Source organism: Callospermophilus lateralis, chromosome 2 (genome assembly GCF_048772815.1).
Source record: "Callospermophilus lateralis isolate mCalLat2 chromosome 2, mCalLat2.hap1, whole genome shotgun sequence".
Classification (NCBI taxonomy): domain Eukaryota; kingdom Metazoa; phylum Chordata; class Mammalia; order Rodentia; family Sciuridae; genus Callospermophilus; species Callospermophilus lateralis.
Window position 1 is genome coordinate 145,892,667 of NC_135306.1, and position 22,872 is coordinate 145,915,538.

Here is a 22,872-nt window from a genome sequence, read left to right on the forward strand (position 1 = left end):
AAAATAATTGACTGGCCAACTCAAGGGCTTCATAAAACTCCACACATGTAAGAAGGTGACTTTTATATAGAACAATTTGTTATTTTATTTTTTATTTTCCAAAAAGCCATTTTTGTAGCTTTCTTGATTGATGCGTATTGAATGTAGTTTTGTTATCTTCATCATTGACCCCAAGCTCATGATCTTTCCTTTTATAGCTTTCCTTTCTCTGTAATTTGGCAGAAGAATGGTTTTCGGTGCTGAGTGTTTTCTTTTTCTGCTGGTCTCTTCTCACAGCAGTACTGGCCTTCCACCTGGCTTCGTATCTTGTTTTAGAAATAGGCTTGTTCTCAGATTTTATTTTAAATGTTGCTATAAGCCTTGCTACAAATGGTTCTCATGTCTGTAGAAGACAGAACAAAAGAAATCTGCATATATTAAAACAGAAGTGGGGCTGGGGTTGTGGCTTAGTGGTAGCGCTTGCCTAACACACATGAGGCACTGGGGATTCGATTCTCAGCACCACATAAAAAATAAATAAAAGAAAGGCCTTGTGTCCATCTACACTAAAAATATTTAAAAAAAAAAAAACATAGGAGGGGCTGGAGATGTGGCTCAAGTGGTAGCGCGCTTGCCTAGCATGCGTGAGGCACTGGGTTCAATTCTCAGCACTACATAAAAACAAAATAAAGATATTGTGTTCGCCTAAAACTAAAAAATAAATATATATTTTTAAAAGGGTGATTTTTCTATGGACCTAGAAACAAAATTATTGCAAAAGATACTAGAGTCAATGCCAAGCCTCCCTATCTCTCATGCCTATAAAAATTCGAAGACTACAAAGACTACAAAGACTAAAGACTTGCTAAAAGTTACAAAATAGTGATGAGAATTTATCATTCTCATTATTTTTATGAAGACAACACATCCTAGAGAGCTATGATTTTAACACATAAAGCAAACTATTCATAAGGCAGGGAAATATACCAGACTACTTATCTTAGTTATCTTTGAGAAGGGAGAGTGTACTATGAATTTTTCCTTCTAATTTTCTAAGGTTTGTTGTTGTTTATTTGTTAGTTTGTTTACTGCAGTTTTATAAAATTTTTATTTTTTTTATAACTTTATTTTATTTGTTTTTTTATGTGGTGCTGAGGATTGAACCCAGTGCCACTCACATGCAAGGCAAGTGCTCTACCACTGAGCCGCAACCCTAGCCCCTAATTTTCTGAGCTTTTAAATGTTTAGTTATTAGCATCATTTTTGTCAGTATCTAATCAAGGCTGTAAGCATTGAAGTAGATCTGCATTTGAGTCTGCCTCCACCCTTTAACTTAACTGTGGCTCTGTGACTTTTGAGAAAGCTTCTTAACCTCTGTGAATCAAAAGTTTCTTACTTTGGAAAACAGAAATAGTAATAATACTTTACGGAATCAACTATGAAGGGGTTAGCTGTAAGGTTTTGACATTTAATGTCTGGCTTACAAGGATGGTGGCTCTCTACTGGTGATCACAACTTTTTTGGGGGGGGTGGGGGGAGTACCAGAGATTGAACTCATAGGCACTCAATCCCTTGAGCCACATCCCCAGCCCTATTTTGTATTTTATTTAGAGACAGGGTCTCACTGAGTTGCTTAGTACCTTGCCATTGCTGAGGCTGGTTTTGAACTCTTGATCCTCCTGCCTCAGCCTCCCGAGCTGCTGGGATTACAGGCATGAGCCACTGCACCCTGCAGTAATTACTACTTTATAATAGTACACTTGATGCTGTTGTAGGGTGATAATTATTGAATGGGTTAAACATTGTTCTGCTTAAAGACTAGATGCTAAAGTAGGCAATTTTCCAACATACCTTCCAGACTATTTTTTCTTTCTGTTAATTCAAAAGAAGCACTGTGGTCATCAGTTCTTACTCGATTACAATGTTACTTACTTCAACAATAAAAAGAGGCCAGGTGGCGCATACCTGTAATCCCAGCAGCTGGAGGCTGAGGCAGGGGGATCACAGGCTCAAAGCCAGCTTCAGAATTTAGTGAGGCCCTAAACAATTTAGTAAGACCCTGTCTCTAAATAAAATGTGAAAAGAAATGGGAATATGGCTCAGTGGTTAAATGCCCTTGGTTTCAATCCCTGGTACCAAAATAAATAAATAAAATAAAAAGAAATGAACTGAAAAAAAAAAAAAGTGTTACTGAGCTCTTGAGTACCTCAGTCAGAGCCTGCTATTTACTATAATTAAAGTAAAAATTTATAATACTCTTCTACATGTTATACTGGAGAACTTGCCAAGCATATCTAGGGAACCATTGTTAAATTTTAAAATCCCTATTGCTACTCATTCTGGAGCAACATATATAGAATTGCCATGTTGAAACAAATTCCCTTATGCTTTGAATTTGGAGTTCTTGTATGAAACCACTATGTCTTTGTGCTAGTACCTTAATACAAATATCACTCTTGAATAGCATTCTCATTAGCCTTCCTTGTATTTCAGAGCCTCCAAAGTAAATTTCAGCTATACCATGTATGTATTTATGCCCTAAAAAAATTCAACACTTTAATGTTAACATTTATATATACAGTTTCTTACAACGTAGTACCAATAATAAATGCTATGTTTTAAATTTTGATATACCTATTCCTAGCCTACTTATAGATGTCATAGTCACAGATTGGAAATCAAAGGCCATATAACTTTTGATTTTACTGTTTGGGACAGACTGAATTGATTGACCCATTTTTAGGTATCCATTTTAGGTTCCCATCTTAGGTACTGAATGACAGCCCTAGTAAGGTATATTTGAGTGTTTTTCTATATTTGTAACATTGTTGTTTATGAGGATGTAGTGCTTTTCCACTTGACAACTGAGGAAGCCCGTCATCATCATTAGTTACTCATTCATTCAGCATGAGCACCTGTTTTATCTAGACACTGGAGATGCAAACATGAATAAAACATGATGCTTATTCTGGGAAATTTCATAGTTAATGGAGGAAGGGAGATATTTTAAAATATAATTACATTTCATGCATATCTATATGATAAATATATGAACAAAGTATTATATACAGGAGGAAATAATGAATTTGGGATACATGGTCAGGTTTCAAGGAAGTAATGACATAAAAGCCCAGTCCTGAGGTTGGATGGGAATTTGCCATTTAGAATGAGAGGACCCTGGCATGGTGTGCACACCTGTAATCTCAGCAGTTCAGGAGGCTAGGTAAGGCAGGAGGATCAAAAGTTAAAGCCAGCCTCAGCAATTTAGCAAGGCCCTAAGCAACTGTCTCAAAATAAAAAATAAAAAGGACTAGAGATGTGGCTCAGTGCCCTTGGATTCAACATTGGGTACCTAAAAAAATAAAATATATAGAGAGAATCAGGGGACAGGGAGTACTGGATGGAAAATGGCCTTTGCAGACCCCAAAGGTGCAGGAGCATGCTAGGTGAGGGAGGCAAGCCTACATGAGGGGAATCCTGAGTTGAAATCAAGAGTTTGAATTTTATCCTTTTGGCAGTGGGTAATCATTGAAGATTTTTAAATTAGGGCTGATATAATCAGATTTGAGCCTGAAAACTCACAGTATTTTGGGCCAAGAGAAAGACAGGTGGCAAACATCAGTCAAAAGCTGTTTATTTTTTAAGCAAAATACAGGGGTTTACCGCCAACAGCAGCTGTGGAGATAAGAGTGACTAGCTTTGAGAGAATTTTCAAAGTGTAAACAATTGAGTTTTGCAATCAATATGTGGGACATGTGGGCAGTGGGGGTTATAAGATCTGGCCTGGATGACTAAATAGATTAACTGAGATTAACAGCACTGGAAGAAAGGTAAAAAGAAAAGCAGAATTATTCATTATTTCATTTTTGGAAATGGGACAAACGTTTTTATTTTGTACAAGATAAGTTGTCTTTTCAGGAACATTCTAATAAGCAAGTCTGTGTCTGAATCTTGGGGAAAAAGTTAACCATAGTAATATTTCTGAGTTCCTACTGTTTATTTTTCCCTTAAAAGCTAAAGTTCTCTGAGGTTAACCGATTATGGTGGCTATAGAACCAAAATATAATTACTAAGTCCCTTACCAACTGAAATGAACTTTTGAAAGAAAAAAAAAATCTCTTAGTTATTACTATAATTGTTTTACTGTTTCATTTCCCAGAGTATCTTAAAATGAAACAAAACTGGTATGTTTATTTTTTATATAAAACATCTGTTTTCTGCACTGCTTACTGATCTTAGTTTTACTTGCCTAATAATGAACATATAAAGAGTATTCCAGATAATAGCTGAGGATCCCAAATTTCTTGCTTTGTTTCTGCAAAAACAAAATTTATAATTAAGTCCTAAGAAATATTCCTTACTTCGTATATGCTTGATCTGATCTCCATTTTTTTGCCCTGTCAAATATGAAGAACACTAAAATGTTCAAGAATGGAGATGTGTGTCCACTTCTTTGGGGGAATTTAAAATAAGGTTTGTTTGGGTTTTTGTTTTGTTTTCATTTGGATGGTTGAGCTGTAGTCTTTTTTTAAATCCAGGGGATAGACATTTCTTCAAAATCTGCCCTCACCCCCAAATTTCAAGGGTCAGATTTCAGCATCTATTGGAATATGTGGGTGGTTATGAAGGGCTCAGATAGACTTGGGACAAGGTAAATTGTTGCACGTATCTGATATTTCTTTCTTCATGTATTTAAAAAATAAATTTGCACACCTTATTCACATGATATTCTAATTTTTTGTGTTTCTATCTAGAATTCTCTGTGTGGTTTCTTGGGTGGTGGTATTTTTCCTTTACTTTGATCTTGATTGCTGTGAAATATCGTTGCCTGCTGTTTAAGGCAGCTGCAATAGGATGCACCCAGAAGTGGTTGTGTATCTATATTTAGAAAACCGTAGGGTTTGTAAAGCAGTTGCAAATTCCTTTGGGATAAAATGGTTTCTATAAATGTAACATTTTTAATGAAACTATTATTATCACCCATTAGAGAAGTAGAGAGCTAATATGTGTGGACTTATGAACATGACAGAGGTACAATTTTTTTTAAGAGCTCACAGAGTACTTTAAATATTTAAAATTAATCATGCGAATCCTATTTTCATGATCTTCATCTTGAATTGCAGAGCTTTTACTCAAGTGTTTACCTTTGGTCCAACATTCCGAGCTGAGAATTCTCAGAGCCGGAGACACCTGGCAGAATTTTATATGGTAGAAGCAGAGATTTCTTTTGTTGAGAGTCTTCAAGATCTCATGCAGGTAGGTACACAGTTTTAAAATTTCAGATGTCTGTGTCATTATATGGTTCTATGTATTTTTTATCCTGGATTTCTGTGAATTACAGATAATTATAAGATAAAGAAGATGGAGAGCTATTATTAATTTAATATACATTTACTGACTGCCTTTACTGTAATAGCTGAACATATGAGAGTCGAGTTTAAGTTCCTATCTCTGCTCTTCCACTTGCTATGCTATGAAATTACCTAACCTTCATAATCTGTAGCTTTCTCTACTGTAAAAGGAGAATAATTGTAGTTATTTTAAAAGGTGAAAGAATGTATATAATATAAAGCACCTAGCATGATATCTAGGAAATAAATATGCTTAGTAAATAGTAGCTCTTATTTGGTAGAAAAATAAATTTAAGACATCTGTAATATTTTAATAAACATCTATAAAGTTATTTTAGAAAAGATCCATAGGAACTGTCAGGGTTCATTTGAAGGGGCAAGGCACAAGGTTGGAGAGAGTCAGGAATCAGTTCATGAAAGACCTTGTATTTAAAGCCATGTTAAGGAGTTTGAACTTTGTCCAAAAGTAAAGGAGAAAATATTCTAGTTGGAAAAGGCATGATCAGAGTTATATTTTATATAAATCTCTCTAAGCCAGATGCAGTGGCACACACATGTAATCCTAGCAGCTCAGGAGGCTGAGGCAGTAGGGTCACAAGTTTAAGGCCAGCCTCAGAAACTTAGTGAGACCCTGTCTCAAAAATCAGAAATAAAAAGGGCACTGAGTGTGATAACGCAATCCTGTAATCCCAGCAACTCAGGAGGCTGAGGCAGAAGGATCATAAGTTTGAGGCCAGCCTTAGCACTTCAGTGAAGCCCTAAGCAACTTAGTGAGACTCTGTCTCAAAATAAAAAATAAAATGGGCTGGGGATGTAACTCAGTGGTATAATACCCCTGGGTTTAATTCCTAGTACCAAAACAAACAAATAAATTGATTTTTAATCTACTTTTTAAGCATTGGTGATTAATATTCAGAAATATTGTGAAGCAGAAAGCACAGAGTCATTTTATTTGGAGCATTTTCCTGCACTACATTCGCCGGTATTGTTTCAGATATATTCCAACGTAAGTCTAGGACTCATAAATAAGGATGGTCAACCCCAGAAAGATGGACAGCTCAGCAGCTTTAGATGGGATGGACATGAGAGAGGAGGTAGATTCAGTGCCATTGATCCTTGAGGGTTGTATAACAGCTACCTAAAACAGTCCTAATTTATACCCTCTGTATTAATTTACCAGTTTTCTGTTTTATGGATCTTGCTGTTATGCTTGTCTTATATATATATTTTTTAATATTTATGTTTTAGTTTTAGGTGGACACAATATACACAATATCTTTATTTTACATTTATGTGGTGCTGAGAATTGAACTCAGTGACTCATGCATGCTAGCCAAGTGCTCTGCAACTAAGTCCCAGCCCCTTGTCTTATATTCTTTTAAATTTATTTCTAAATTTACATACATAAAAATTCATGTTTTGAGGAACACTGTACACTTCTCTAGTTAGAGAAGTTCAATCAAGATACAAAACAAAAACTTTTTTCAATACTGGGGATTGAACTCAGGGGCACTGTACCACTTAATTACATTCTCAGAAACACACACACATACCCCTTTTTTTCTTTATTTTTCAGATAGGGTCTCACTAAGTTGCTGAGGCTGGCCTTAAACTTGTGATCCTCCTGCCTTAGCTTCCCCAGTAGCTGAGAGTACAGATATGTGCCAAACAATTTGGTCATTACAAAATGACTCCCTCTTGCTGTCATTTTATATTCCAACCCTCCTCGTTCTGGCAACCACTGATCTGTTGTTCCTCTAAATAATCTTGCCCTTCCAAAATATCATATAAAAGGAATAATTACAGATTTTTTACTTTATCTTCTGTCACGTAACATAATTATGAGAGATTCATCCATGTTTATCAGTTGTTTGCTTCTTTTTCCTGCTAGGTATTCATAGTACAGATGCATCTCAGCTCATTTATCCTTTCACCAGTTGGAGAACATTTTTTAAAATAATGAACACAGTTGCTGTAAACATTCATATGCAAGTTTTGTATAAATATAAAGTTTTCATACTTCTCGGATAAGTTCCAGGGGTGAGGTTGCTAGAAAACTGTTTGGTGTTTAATTTTCATAGGAAACCAATCTATTTTCCAAAATGACTGAACCATTTTGCATTCTCACTTGCAGTACACAAAAGTTTTGCACTTTTACTTCCTCACCAGCATTTAATTTTTTCAGGTGTGGGTGTGTGTGGGAGTGTGCACGCGCGCACATGCATGTTAAGACATTCTAATGGCAATGTATAAGTATCTCATTGTGGTTTTACTTTGCATTTTCCTCATGCTCGTTGATGTTGAGCATCTTTTCATATGCTTATTAGCCATCAGTTTATAGTCTTTGGTGAAGTGTTTGTTCAAAATGTTTTATTGGATTTTTGTTTACTTATTGGATTTTGAAAATTCTTTATTCCAAATAAAAGTCCTTTTCAGATATCTGATTTGCAGATATTTTTGCCCAACTGGTGGCTTGTCTTTGCATTTTTTTAACAGTGTCATATATAGAGAAAAAGGCTTTAATTTTTATGAATACTAATTTACCAGTTCTCTTGCTGTTAACGGCATTAAGAATGGTTTGAAGCCAGGTGCAGGGATGTGTGCCTATAATCCCAGCCACTCTGGAGGCTGAAGTGGAGAATTGTGAATTGGAAGCCAACCTGGAAGAAAAGGAAAAACTACAACTCAAGGTCACACAAGATTCTCATGATTTCTTCTGAAAGTGGTATCATCCACATTGTTGTATGCATCAGTAGTTCATTTCTTTTCATTGCTGAGTAGTATAATATGTATGTTTTTACCACAGTTTGCTTAATTTATATATTTATATATTATATATTTATACATATATAATTTTCAGTTTGGGGATATTATAATAAAACACCTGTGTACAGTTCATGTACATTTATGTATAGTTTTTGTGTGTGCATAAATACAAGTCTTTATGTCTTTGCAATAAATTTGCAAGAGTGCAATTGTTAGGTCATATGTTTAATTTCATTCGAAATTATGTTATTTTCAGCAATTTATTGTACCAGCAATGTATGAATGATCTAGTTTTTCTACATCCTTACCAGCATTGATGTGCTCACTGTTCTTTTCTAGGTATTTATTAGTACCACATTGTGTTTTTGATTTGCATTTTCCTACTGGCTGATGATACTGAACATCTTTTCATATACTTATTTGCCATCTATAAATCCTCTTCAGTGAAACGACTATTCATGTCTTTTATTAACTGTTTTGTTTTCACTGTTGAGTTTTGAGGGTTCTTTATATATTGTAGGTACTAGTTCTTTGTTGGATGTGTGGATTCCAGATATGTTCTCCTAGAAAGTAACTTACCTTTTCATTCTTTTAATTTTGGTGAGCTCTTTATCTTTGTTTTTTAACAGGTGGGTCACTGTATGTCTAGGTATGATTTTCTTTGAGTTTATCTATTTTTATAATTTAGTGAACTCCTTGAATATGTCTTTAGCCATTTGGGAAGAATTTTCAACCATTACTTCCTCACATGTTTTCTGTGTCTGTTTTCATCTTCTGATATACCAATAACACACATGTGAGGCCTTTGGATGTTGTCCCGCAATTCTTCAGTTCTCTGTTCGTTATTTAATCCATCATTTTTCTTTCCATAATTCAGACTGGGGCATTCAACTAATCTGTCTTCAAATGCACTAATTCTTTCCTTTGTTGTCGTCTTTCTGCTACTTTGCACCTTCAGTGAAATTTTTATTTCAGATGCATATTTTCTCATTTCTTTTTTATCTCCTGAGAAGTCCTATCTCTGTTCATCTAAAGAATGTTTGTTTACCTTTATTTTGTGGAAGGTGGTTATTATACCTGCTTTAAGATCTTCATCAAATATTTCCCAAAATCTGGGTCTTCTGTGTGCTTACATCAGTGGATTGTCTTTTCCTCTTAGAATTCATCAAACTTCTCTGGTTCTTTTTCTGTCTGGTAATTTTAGACTCTATCCTAGATATTTTGAATGTCATATTCTGGGGCTCTGGTCCTGCTAAAATCCTGTGGAAGTGATATAATTTTGTAGTGTTGTTTTATCAGTCATTAAACCTAGGATCAGTAACCAATGAGATCTGTAAGTTCTGTCTCACTCTCTGTTGGCATTGGTTTCTATGTCAGTTTTCAAAGTCTTTGCTGTGCTATTTGAGTCTGTCTATTGCATGTGCCACTCAGCAGTTACTCTGGAAATTGCACAGTGCTTTATACTGTAGTTCCTTGTTGGAAGGCCACCCTGTGCTTCTTTGGATCGGTTGCACATGTGCCATGCTTCAGGGTGATCCCTGGCTTTATGGAAGTTCATACACAAAATTAGGGGTCACCTTTTCCTGCTGTTCAGAATTTCCTTCATACTTTCTGGCTTCTTGAGACCCCCTACCTCTGGTTCCTCTAGCCAGAAAGACAGATTTCTTTCACATTTTTATCCTTCACCATGTTATTTATTTCCAGGTGACTGTGGTCATCCATAATTAATTAGTTAGAAGTAGCAAGAGTAAAGGTGCTTAAATTAATGGAGATTCCCACATACACATTCTCCAAACAGCAGGGTCCTCCTCTCTCAGGTCCTATGATTAGAGAAGTGAGTCTTTAGGAGTTCCAGGTATTCCACAACTGGGGCTGCCTTCAAGATAGAACCAGAAGAGAAAACAAAGAAGAGTAGAATACCAACTTAAGATTTCCCTGTAAACAGTAAAACACGGGGACCTTTTCCCAGTTCTGTGGGAAGTAGCAACCTTCTCTCAAAAGTGTTGCTTCCCATGCCTGCAGACAGTTCAATATTTCACTCCCAAATGAAAGCCAGAAGAAGGAAGAGTGGAATTGGGAAAAATCACCTTCACTACAGATTATTATTTAAGTCAGCCCATCACAAGGCTATCTATCACTGTTTACTTTTTTGAATCCTGAGGCAGTTGCTCTTTGTATTCTAACTGGATTTTTAAGTTATAATGAGTTAGAAAGATAGGGTGTAGTCAGCTTACTATAGTATAGCTAGAGAAACAGCCAGACTGAGAAACAAAATGGCTTAATTATTAATAATTCCCCTTTTTTATATTCCATGCAAACAGAAACCAAAAACAAGTCACAGTAGCTATTTTTATTTCAGACAAAATAATCTTGAAAGACAAAAGCTGAAGGGCTGGGGATGTGGCTCATTGGTGGTAGAGCCCTTACCTAACAAGCATGAGGCCTTGGATTCAGTCCCTAGTACCACAAAGAGACAGAATCACTACATAATGGTCAAGGGATCAATTCAACAAGAACATATAACAGTGGTAAACATATGTTTACCTAATACCAGAACATCCAATTTTATAAAACAAATATTAGATCTAAAAGGAGAGATAGCGTCCAGCACAATAATAGGAGAGTACATCCCTCTTTTATCAATGGATAGCCAGTCAAAAAAATCAACAAAAACTAGAGTTAAGTTATACTATAAATCAAATGAACTTAACAAAGAATTGTAAAACATTTTGTTCAATGTCTGCAGAATCTACATTCTTTTCTTCAGCACATGAAACATTGTCTACAATCAACAAGTCTCAACATCATCAAAAAATTGAAATCATATTATAACTTCTCTGATCCAAATGGAATAAAACTAAAAATTAACAAAAGAAACTATACAAAATTCATAGAGCCTTATCAACATGCTACTGAACAGTGAGTCATTGAAGAAATAAAAATCTTCAAATTCTTGAGAAACAAATGAAATGTAAACATGATATGCCAAAACGTAAGAACAGTACTGAGAGGGAAGTTCATAGCAATAGATGCCTACATCAAAAAATAGAAAGATTTCAAGTAAACAGTGATATGTATTAAGGATCTAGAAGAAAGTGAGCGCAAACCAATCTCAAAATTAATAGAAGGAAAGAAATGCAAAGATTGGAGCAGAAATAAATGAAATAGAGACTTTACAAATACAAAAATCAACAAATAAACAGTTGGTTTTTTTGAAAAGGTAAACAAAATCAACAGATCTTTAGGCATACTAAGAATAAAAGAATCAAGTAAATAAAATTGGAGATGAAAAGAAGACATTACAGCTGATACCACAGAAATACAGTCATTAGATACTGTTTGGAACAACAAATTAGAAAACAAATTGGCTAAGTTTCTGAACACATTCACCCTACCAAAATTGAACCATGAAGACATAGAAAACTGAGACTAATTACTAGTAATGAAATTGAGTTGATAATAAAAAGTCTACCAACAAAGAAAAGTTCAGAATCAGGTGACTTCATTGTTGAATTATATCAAACTTTTAAGGAAGAACTAATACTAGTTCTTTACAAATTAAAAAAATTGAAATGAATTTTTCTAAACTCTTGCTATGGGGCCAGCAACACCCTAACTCTGAAACCAGTCACTCATTCACATATATACACATACACACACACACACATGACAACTGTAAACCATTATCCCTAATAAACTTGAATGCAAAAATTCTAAATAAAAATACCTAATTTATGGGCTGGGGCTGTAGCTCAGAGGTAGAGCTCTTGTCTAGCATGTGTGAGGCACTGGGTTCGATCCTCAGCACCACATAAATAAATAAAATAAAGGTACTGTGTCCATCTCAACTAAAAATAAAATATTTTTTTTAAATACCTAATTCTGAATAAAAAGTTAGCAAATTGAATCCCAAACCATATAAAAAGAATACTTACCATAATCAAGTGGAATCTATTCCAGGATGCAAAGGTGGTTCAACATATGCAAATCAATAAATATAATACATCATATCAACAGAATGAAAGATAAAAATCGTATGTTCATCTCAGTAGATACAGAAAAAGCATTTGATAAAATTCAACATTGCTTCAATGCAAAGACTTTGGACAAATTAGGTACAAAATAAATATTATAAAAGCTGTATATGACAAACCCATACCACTGAGCAGGCAAAGGCTGGAAGCATTTTTCCTAAGGTCTGGAACAAGACAAGGTGACTACTCTTATCACTCTTATTTGACATAATATTGGAAGTTTTAGCCAGAGCAATTAGTCAAGAGAGAGAAATAAAAGGTATACAAATAGAAAGGGAAAAAAATCAAGGTATCCCTGTTCACAAATGCTATGATTCTATATAGAAAAACCTAAAGACTCTACTAAAAAACTATAAGAACTGATAAAATAATCAGTGAAGTTGCAGCATAGAAAATTAATGTTAACATAAGCATTTTATATGCCAGTGATGAGATTTCTAAGAATAAGATTATGAAGAAATCCTGTTCACAATAGCTATAAAAAATAAAATACCTAGGAATAAATTTAACCAAGAACTAAAAGGACTTATACCAAAAAAAAAAAAAAAATTTGCAAAACTCCTATGGAAAAAAATGACACAAAATATGTTTATGTTCTTTCCATGTTCACAGAGGAAGAATTAATATTATTAAAAGGTCTATAATTCCCAAAGTATTTACATATTCAATACACTCTTCATCAGAATACCAATGACATTCTTCACAGAATTAGAAAAAAATAATTCTAAAATTCATGGAAACCCCAAAGATTCCAAACAGGCAAAGCAGTTTTGAGCAAAAAGAACAAATCTGGAGGTATCACACTTCTTGATTTTAGACTACACCTCAAAACAATAGTAATAAAAACATGATGTTGACATAAAAACAGACATACAGACCAAAACAGAATTGAGCATAGAGAAATAACCCCATGCATCTACAGCCAGTTGATTTTCAGTAGAGGTGCTAAGAACACTCATTGGAGAAAAGACAGTATCTTCAGTAAATCATGCTGAGAAAATTGGGTATCCACATGCGGAAGAATAAAACTAGACCTCCTACATCTATCACTAACAAAAATCAACCCAAGCCTGGTATGGTGTCATATGCTTGAAATCCCAGCAGCTCTAGAGGCTAAGACAGGAGGATCACGAGTTCAGAGCCAGCCTCAGCAATGCAAGGTGCTAAGCAACTCAGTGAGACCCTGTCTCTAAATTAAAAAATACAAAATAGGGCTGGGGGTGTGGCTCAGTTCAATTCCCGGTATCAAAAGAAAAAATCAACTCAAATTAATTAAACACTTAAATGTGTGGGCTGGGGTGTTGCTCAGTGTGGAACACTTGCCTAACATATATGAGGCCCTGGGTTCAATCTCCAAACTTAAATATAAAAACTGAAACTAGCAAATTGAATTCTACTGGAAGAAAACTGGGAAAAACCTTCAGAACATCAGGATGGGTAAGGATTTTGTGGACTAAACTCCAAAAATATAGGAAATAAAAACAAAAAATAGGATTTCATCAAACTGAAAAGTCTCTGCACAGCAAAGGAACCAAGCAACATAATGAAGAGACAGACTACAGAATGGAAGAAAATATTTGCAAACTATATACATATGACAGGGGGTTAATATCCAAAATATATAAGGAACACCAAAAGCTCAGTAAGAAAAAAGCAAAAAACTCAATTTAAAAATGGGCAATAGACCTGGATAGAGATTTCTCAAAAGAGGACATATGATGTCCAACAGATATATGAAAAAATCATCAGGGAAATGCAAATGAAAACCAGATACTGCCTCATCCCAGTAAGAATAGTTAGGGATAAGGAGGGATGGGGAAAGGTTGACCAATGGATACTAAGTTACAGTGAAATAGGAATAGAAGTTTGGTATGGAATTGCATATTAATGGTAACTAAAGACAATATAAATTATGTAGTATATGTCTTAGAAAACTGGATATTGAATATTTTCACCATGAACAAATGATAGATGATTGAGAAAATAGGTATGTTTAACCTGATACAAACATTACACAATATATACACATATTGGACAATCACCTAGCACTCCATGTCATATTCAATTTTTATGGGTTTTTTTAATAATAAAATATTTCTACTTTTCATTCTCAGAAGTACCCCAGTTTGGATAATTTGTTACATAATTATACAAAAAGTTCTTTGATTTTGTGAATTTTAATGCTGATCTCCTTGAATCTAATAATAACTAGGCATTTAAATCAGAAGAATATTCAGGTTTCGGTGTCACTGATTTGCTACTTGAATCATTGTACTCTACTGTTGGTATTTAAAGCATACACTGTTTGATGACTTAGATAGACTACAAACTTTTCCCCTAAAGAGAGAAGGAAAAAGTATACTGCCCCAAAAGTAATGTCCCACTTCTCTTTTTCTTTTATAAATTATATTCTGTGGAAATTATCATCTTAGTGAAGAGTAGTCTCATAAATATTAAATCAGAATGTTGTAACTCAGAGTCATTTCCCCTCATGAGTTACAAAGCAACTAATAATTACCGTTTAGTGCCATTGAGCAATACATTTTTAAAACATCTTAAAGTTATGTTAACTCTTCAGTTGAGTTTCTGTTTTCGTCAACTACATTTACAGAGTGTAGTCTAAAAGTCAAGGTTAGGGAAGTCTGTTAGATACTGACTTCTCATTTTCAAATGGATATTTACTTACTGCTCACAAATACACAAATTTAACAACCTCAGTGATCAGAGTCTTCATTTTATAAACAGGTGTATTGTGTTTTAGTCAGCTTTTTCACTGCTGTGACTAAAAAAACTGACAAGAGCAAATTTAAAAGAAGAAAAGTTTATTTGGGAGCTCGCAGTTTCAGAGGTCCCACCCATATATAGCAGGCTCCTTTCCTTGGGGATTGGGGTGAGACTGAACATCATGGCAGAAGAGTGTGGCAGAGGGGAGCAGCTCACATGGTGATCTGAAAGCAGAGAGAAACTCCACTCACCACTTGCCAACTATATACCCCAAAGGCACACCAATAATCCACCTCCTCCAGCCACATCCTACCTGCCTTCAGTTACCACTCAGTTAATCTCATCAGGGGATTAATCCACTGATTGGGTAAAGTCTCTCGTAATCTGTTCATTTCTCTTCTAAACCTTCTTGCACTTTCTTACACATGAGCTTTTGGGGGACACCTAACATCCAAACCATAACAGTCCCTTGACAATACAGGTGTACTGTCCAATCCAGCTTCTTTTTTCCCTTCCAGTATGTGCTGGCTTTGTTTAGTAACTGAGGAATATAACCCATCATAAATTTCTTTATCTCACTTCTAGACTGGTAGGTGACATAGGCTCAAGGTAAAGAACCTTTAGCATCTGACTGGTCTAATTTCATCAAGTTATTTCTTACTGCTATTCTCCTCTCTGTTGATTTCATCTGATTTTCTTTATTTTCCTCCACTGGTTTAAATTCTATACATTCTATTTCTGTTATTGTAATAAATAGCTTATTTTACTTTTTTTACATTAAGTCTACAGTTAAACAACTCTTCTCGCCTTAGATTACGAGGCCCTCAGTAATCTAAATTTTGCTTGTTCCCTTCAATTTTGTCTTTATTATTGTCTTGGATTCTAACTTTTCTTCCCATATTTCATATTAGTTGTTTTTGCTGTCTTACACTGTCAGTACCTTAGAAACCTACATGCTCACCATGTATTAGATATACATGTTGTTTGGATGGATAAATGACAATAATAACAGACATTTAGAGAATAAACCAGTAATGTGGTATAGCTTAGCAAGGGATTAATAATAAATGGCATTAATGTAGTCACTTAGTATTTAAATATTTTCCTATATCTGATCATATACAGTTGCGCCCCACTTTGTTTCCAGTCTGGATAAGGCAGGTCAGTATTGCAACAGAAGAAAAGAAAATCCCCTCCATTTGAGGCAGCCTATACTTTATAAATGTGTGTTTTTTTATGAGTCAAACATCTGGAGGGCCTCATGGGATCTCACTGATTTCAAACCAAAACTTTTAGTTTTTAGCTTTGGATTTTTATTTTTTGCTATAGGGCATTGAACCATAATGCTAAGCATGTGCTCTACCACTTTGATTAAAAAGATTTTAGACATATCTTCCATTCCACAATTATCAAGAATATAAGCAACAGTGTTGGCAAGGATATGGGGGAAAATGTGCACTCATGCATTGCTGGTGGGACTGCAAATTGGTACCACTATGGAAAGCAGTATGTAAAGTCCTCAGAAAACTTGGAATGGAACCATCATTTGACCCAGTTATCCCACTCCTTGGTTTATAACCAAAGGACTTAAAATCAGTGTTTTACAATGACACAGCCGCATCAATGGTTATAGCAGCTCAATTCACAATAACTAAACTATGGAACCAACCTAGATGCCCTTCAACAGATGAATGGATAAAGAAAATGTAGTACATATACACAATGGAACATTACTAAGCCTTAAAGAGGAATGAGATTATGGCATTTGCAGATAAATGGATGGAGCTGGAGAAAGTCACCAAGCAAAATAAACCAAACCCAAAAAACAAAAGGCCAAATGTTTTCTTTGATAAGCAGATGATAATCCATAATGTGGGGGTGAAGGAACTTTGAATTGTGCGGAGGGGAATGCAGGAAGGGGAGGTGGTGTGGGGGTAGGAAAGATGGTGAAATGAGATAGACATTATTACCTATATACATGTAATGATTACATTACTGGGATGACTCTGCACCATGTTCAGCCAGAGGAAGAAGTTGTGCTTCATTTGTGTAAAAGATGTCAAAATGCATTCTACTGTCATGTAGAACTAATTAGAATAAATTTTAAAATAAAAAGAAATATCTTCCATTCCAGTTACTATTTTCTTCTCAGAACAAGTTTCTCCCATGAGGCTTCTATGGATACCCTGGTAAATTTAATCCTAAATTATATGCTGATTCATATTATTTTTACTTTATGCTTTATACCAAACAAAAATTAAACATTGATGTTTAGATATATCTCATTGCCTCTCGGATTTTAAAGTTTACTTCATTTACCAATGACTGACAGAACCCCTTTTCAAAATGTTCTTATACTTCACAACAGTTAATACATCTGTGCTTCTGTGAGCCAGGTACTAAGCCAAGCCTGCTACAAGGATTATCTCATTTTAATTCTCACAACAGTCCTATAAAGTAGGCACTACTGTTGCCCTGATTCTACAAGTGGGCTTATAGATATTCAGTTGAGACATCAGTCAGTTAAAACTGTTCATTTCATATCTCAATTCAATACCAGTATTGAAACTGTTAGCACAAAATTCAAACTTCCTTTCCTTTTTTCTTCCTCTCTGAGAAGAAATTGAGCTGCCTGGAAAACTGAACTATTTTGCTACAGTATTTTCAGGGATTAAGAAGATTAATGGATTTATAGTCACTGAAACCTGGAGAGCGGTCTTCAGAGGTATTTTGTATAAGTTGTTCACTTCAGGCAAGTCTGTGTCGTTTTCATTAGATTATGGAAGGACTCTTCAAGACCACAACAATGACGGTTCTTTCAAATTGTCCTGAAGATGTTGAACTCTGTCACAAATTCATAGCTCCTGGACACAAGGTAATTAGTTTTATAGATAAAGCCTGATAAAGCTGCTCTCTAAGTATCTTAAATTACACATAATGAATATAATTACATTTTGAAATTTTTTTCATTTTTGTCTTTTCTTACCAAGGACAGATTAGAACATATGCTAAAAAACAACTTTTTAATGTAAGTAGACATTATTCTTTTTCTGAACTCTATTTATACTTTATCATTGAATTTATCACATTGAGTTATAATTTTTTTGTTTATGTATTTGTTTCCCACACTCCCCAAATTTGTGGCAAGACTCAAGTTCTAGTTATGTTTATAGCTCTTATGTCTGGTTTATTTATAGTTGATAATCAGTGTGTCATGAATAAATAAATTAATAAGTCATGCCAAGATAAATGAACATAGTAATTAATGAGCTGTGTTACTACAATTCAACTTAAGTAGTCATTCTTTAGTACCTGTCAAGGATTTCATTGGAGTCTCGATCCAGGACCCCCTATGGATAAAAAAATCCATAGATCTCAAGTTCCTTACATGAAATGGCATAGAATTTACATAAAACCTATGCACATCCTCCTGTATACTTTAGATTACCTCTAGATTACTTATAATGCCTAAGATGGAGGCAGGAGGGATACTCTACCATAAGCAACCACCATAGAAATAACATATAGAATGATTAGATCCCCAAGAAATTCTAATAACAATAGTGATAATAGAATGATAAAATAATATTTTCACATCGTTGGTTGGGGAGAGGATCCTTCACCTTAGAACTAAAATCCTGGACCTTAATATCATGTGACACCATATAGTGAAGTTGAAGTGTGTTAGTTGAAGTGTTAGTGTTAGTGTCCTAGTTGAAGTGTGTTAGTCCTTGTATTATTTGGAAGGAAGGGAAAGATACTGATTAACATAGACTTCTTAAGTCAGACAATACTTTCGCAGTGTTAAGAGTAGGCAAGAAAGCAAAATGGGGTGGTGACGGTGTGTTGGCAGTGAATATTCCATTAATGTAATAAGTGATGAGATGGGAAGTGGTCTGTATGGCAGTGCCCTCCCTACTGCTGTCATCACTCTGGCTGCTTCATGCTCCCCAAGGCATGGATTCTGAAGTTCCTGTACATTTTAGGTATAACTGAATCTACCTGTGACTAATCCTTTAATGTGAGGAAAAAAAGGGGGAGTTGGCAAAACAAAAAAACTTGTCCTTTATGTGATCTACACCATTAATTGTCTAATCCATGCAGACTCCACATGGCCTGTATCATTTTGAATAAATAGAATTCAGTGTATCCTTCAGTGTCTGTTAAAACTGTTCTATATCAAAATGTGTCAAGGGACCTGTACAGTGAATTTATCCTCTATGCAGTAGAAGTTCAGGTAGGATTCAGTTCTTTTACATTTCCTTTATACTATTAAAAGATTTCGAAAATATATACAGTACTTGTCTTCTTTATTTGCTCTCAATTTATTTGTCTTTGTGAATTTAAGGCAAAGAAACTTCAATGAGGATGGGGGGTTACTGGGGATTGAACTCAGGGGCACTCAATCCCTGAGCCACATTCCCAGCCCTATCTTGTATTTTATTTAGAGACAGGGTCTCACTGAGTTGCTTAGCACCTTAGTTTTGCTGAGACTGGCCTTGAACTTGGGATTCTTCTGCCTCACCCTCCCAAGCTGCTGGGATTATAAGCATGCACAACTACAGAATGTCAATTTTAATCTCTTTACCTTGGCAGTTTTACTATAACAATTTTAGAATAGTGTCTTGACTTCATTCAACAATGAAAAATTTGAAATATGAAGATAGTTTGATGCTGTGTCATGCTATGTCAAAATGTCTCTCCTTTCTTCATTGGAAAGCACATTGGAAATGGTCTCTAGAAAGAAGAAATATTTATACATATTAAGAAAAATAGGGGGGCCAGGGTTGTGGCTCAATGGTAGAGCACTTGCCTAGCATGCATGAGGCACTGGATCCAATCCCTGGCACCACATAGAAATAAACAAATAAAATAAAGGTATTGTGTCCATCTACAACTAAAAAAAAGAAAGAAAGTAAAATAGGGGGCTGGGGTTGTGGTTCAGTGGTAGAACACCTGCCTTGCACATGTGAAACACTGAGTTCGATCCTCAGCCCCATGTAAAAATAAATAAATAAAGATGTTGTGTTCATCACTAAAAATATTTTTTTTTAAAAAGGAAAAGAGGGCTGGGGATGTGGCTCAAGTGGTAACATGCTCGCCTAGTATGCGTGAGGCACTGGGTTCGATTCTCAGCACCACATAAAATAAAATAAAGATATTGTGTCCACCTAAAACTAAAAAATAAATATTTTTAAAAAAGGAAAGGAGGGGCTGGGGATGTGGCTCAAGCGGTAGCGCACTCGCCTGGCATGCTTGCGGCCCAGGTTCAATCCTCAGCACCACATATACAAAACAAAGATGTTGTGTCCGCCAAGAACTAAAAAATAAATATTAAAAAATTCTCTCTCTCTCTCTCTCTCTCTCTCTCTCTCTCTCTTTAAAAAAAAAAAAAAGGAAAGGAAAGGTATTATGTCCACCTACAACTAAAAACAAATATTTTTTTTAAAAAAAATACTAGAGAGAGTTGATGAAGGCCACTAAGGAAATCCATTGTCAGACTATAATTTGAACTTGAATCTTTGCCCTAAATTAAGGTGTGGGAGAATTAGAACAGCAATATTTAGAGTCATTTTGACTTGCTAATGGAATAGTAACAATGTTATAAAATCTTACTGCTTCCCATTTTGACTGCTTTTAATATTTCTCAGTGAAATTGGTAGGTCATATAAAGTAATTGATGAAATAGAACAATAGAATGTCTAAGCAGGAAAGAACTCCAGATAAGGTAGTCCAATCTCCTTTTACAAGTATGAATACTTAATTTTTAATGTTTGTATAGCATATTACAAAAATTAATAACATGCTTTCACTGAGTTGAGGTGATTTACATAGCTAGTAAGTGGTAGAATCAGGGGAAGAACTCAATGTGTTGATTAAACATATGAAACTCCAAGTATCTTAGCAGTTAAAAACTTAGATTTTGGAGTTAGGAGATCAGTGTATATTACTTACTTTTCATGACTGATGTTTGGCAAGGTACTGATCCTCTCTAAGCTTCATTTTCTTTTCTATAAAGTACTAATTTTTAAATTCTACTAAACACCACCACTGCCATCACCATTATTACCTTAGATATTACCTATTATTTAATATTAAGTTTTAATTTGAATAGAATTTTCATCTTAAAAATAAAACCTATTAAAACATAGCTTTGGGGATTTTATTTATACTATAAAATGAAACTCTTTCCAGTTATTATAATACCTTTGTGTTACTGTGACCAAAATATTTAACAAAACCAACTTAGAAGAGGAAAAGTGTATTTGGTTCATGGTTCCAGAGATTGAGTCCATGGTCAGCCAAGTCCATTGCTTTGGGCCCAAGGAGATACAGAACATGATGGCAGAAGGGCAGGATGGAGGAGTGCAAATCCATTTATGACAGCCAGAAAACAGAGGGAAAGGGGGGAAGGGGCCACTGGGAAGTTGAGCCCTTCTGGGGCACACCCCCAGTGACCCACATCCTCTAGCTTGAGTTTAACCTTTCTCTGCTTTTATTTGTTTTCCTACAGCATTTCTTACACGGAGGCCATAGAGATCTTACAGCGAGCATCACAGAACTTTACCTTCACTCCAGAGGTAGTATTGAAATGTGTGCATGTGTGTAATATATTTCCCTCTTATTGTGTGGTAGTACAGGCCTGTAATCCCAGTGGCTCAGGAGCCTGAGGCAGGAGGGTCGCAAGTTCAAGGCCAGCCTCATCAACTTATCAGGACCCTAAGCAATTTAATGCAACCATGTCTCAAAAACAAAAAATAAAAAGGGATATGGGATGTGGTTTGATGATAAAGTGCCCCTGGGTTAAATCTCTGGCACATAAAAGAAAAAAAAATTCTTCAAAATAAACTTATTTCGCTTACTAGCAACATATAGTATTCGTTCTTCTATACCTTTGCTGGACCTTGTTAAAATACTTAAGGTGAAAAAAGTATAAAATTGTAAATTGAAATAAAATTGTAGCATTTGAAATAGCAGTGCCTGAAGGATTACAAAGGAGTATACCAAGTTGAGAAAGATGAAAATCCTAAAAAAAGAATAATAGTCATATTATATTACTGTGGAAATCAAATGGTTAATTATTTCCCAAAATTTATTCTGAATGATGTTAAAAGGTAACAGATAAAAGAGGTTATATGATGAAATAAGGTTAGTCAACATATTAACCAAGTTTCTTTTTCAGTTGAACTTTATAGACTTAATTTTGAGCCTCTCCAAATAGCTCTTTTGGGGGAGGACTGGGGGATACCAGGGATTGGATTGAGGGGTACTCAATCACTGAACCACATCCCCAGCCCTATTTTTTATTTTATTTAGAGACAGGGTCTCCTTGAGTTGCTTAGCACCTTGCTGAGGCTGGCTTTGAACTTACAATCTTCCTGCCTCCCAAGACACTGGGATTACAGGCCAAATAGCTCCTTTTTAAGCACTCCTTCATTTTTAACACTTAATTGTTTCATGTTGTATATATTCAAGGTACACAAGGTGATGATTTGACATGTATGCATGATGTAATGATCACAATCAAGTTAATGAAGATATCCATCATCACCCACACTGTAATTTAGATCCTCAGAATTTGTTCATCTTATAACTGAAAGTTTATACCCTTTGAATGACAACTGTTCATTTCCCTCAGCCCCAAACCCTGGCAACCCCTATTCTATTCTTCATTTCTGTACAGGATCTCCTTTATTCTACTGGCAAAAATATATATAGGCTCAGAGAGCCCCAGTGTTAGAGGCAGTGTCTTTGTTTCTATTCCAGTCCTTTATTCCTGTACTTTAAATATTACCAGGCAGGTGCATATGCCTCTTCTTCATCTACAACTGCTGCCACCTTCTACTGCTCCTAGCACTGTTCATGTGCACCTTTGGTATGGACCTGGTTCCTCTTTCGTTAAAACAACAACTGAAGAAACTCTAGAACTTGCCATGGCTGACAAAAAGCCCAAGAATGAACTCAAGACTATAACAATCATGTCAGTTTGAAGGTGGCAAGAGAAGGATGGTTCCATG

General features: G+C 35.2%; 1 protein-coding gene across 2 annotated transcripts in view; it reads left to right on the forward strand.

Moving 5' to 3' along the window:
- Nars2 (asparaginyl-tRNA synthetase 2, mitochondrial) overlaps positions 1-22,872 on the forward strand; it is a 137,547-nt gene that overhangs the window by 90,509 nt on the left and 24,166 nt on the right. The window contains exons 7-10 of one of the 2 annotated variants that reach the window (XM_076846581.2): positions 5,103-5,235; positions 17,631-17,729; positions 17,845-17,882; positions 21,369-21,435. In XM_076846581.2, the coding sequence (XP_076702696.2) occupies positions 5,103-5,235; positions 17,631-17,729; positions 17,845-17,882; positions 21,369-21,435 (337 nt within the window). The remainder of the gene's footprint in view (positions 1-5,102; positions 5,236-17,630; positions 17,730-17,844; positions 17,883-21,368; positions 21,436-22,872) is intronic. The other variant, XM_076846582.2, reaches the window with a different exon arrangement.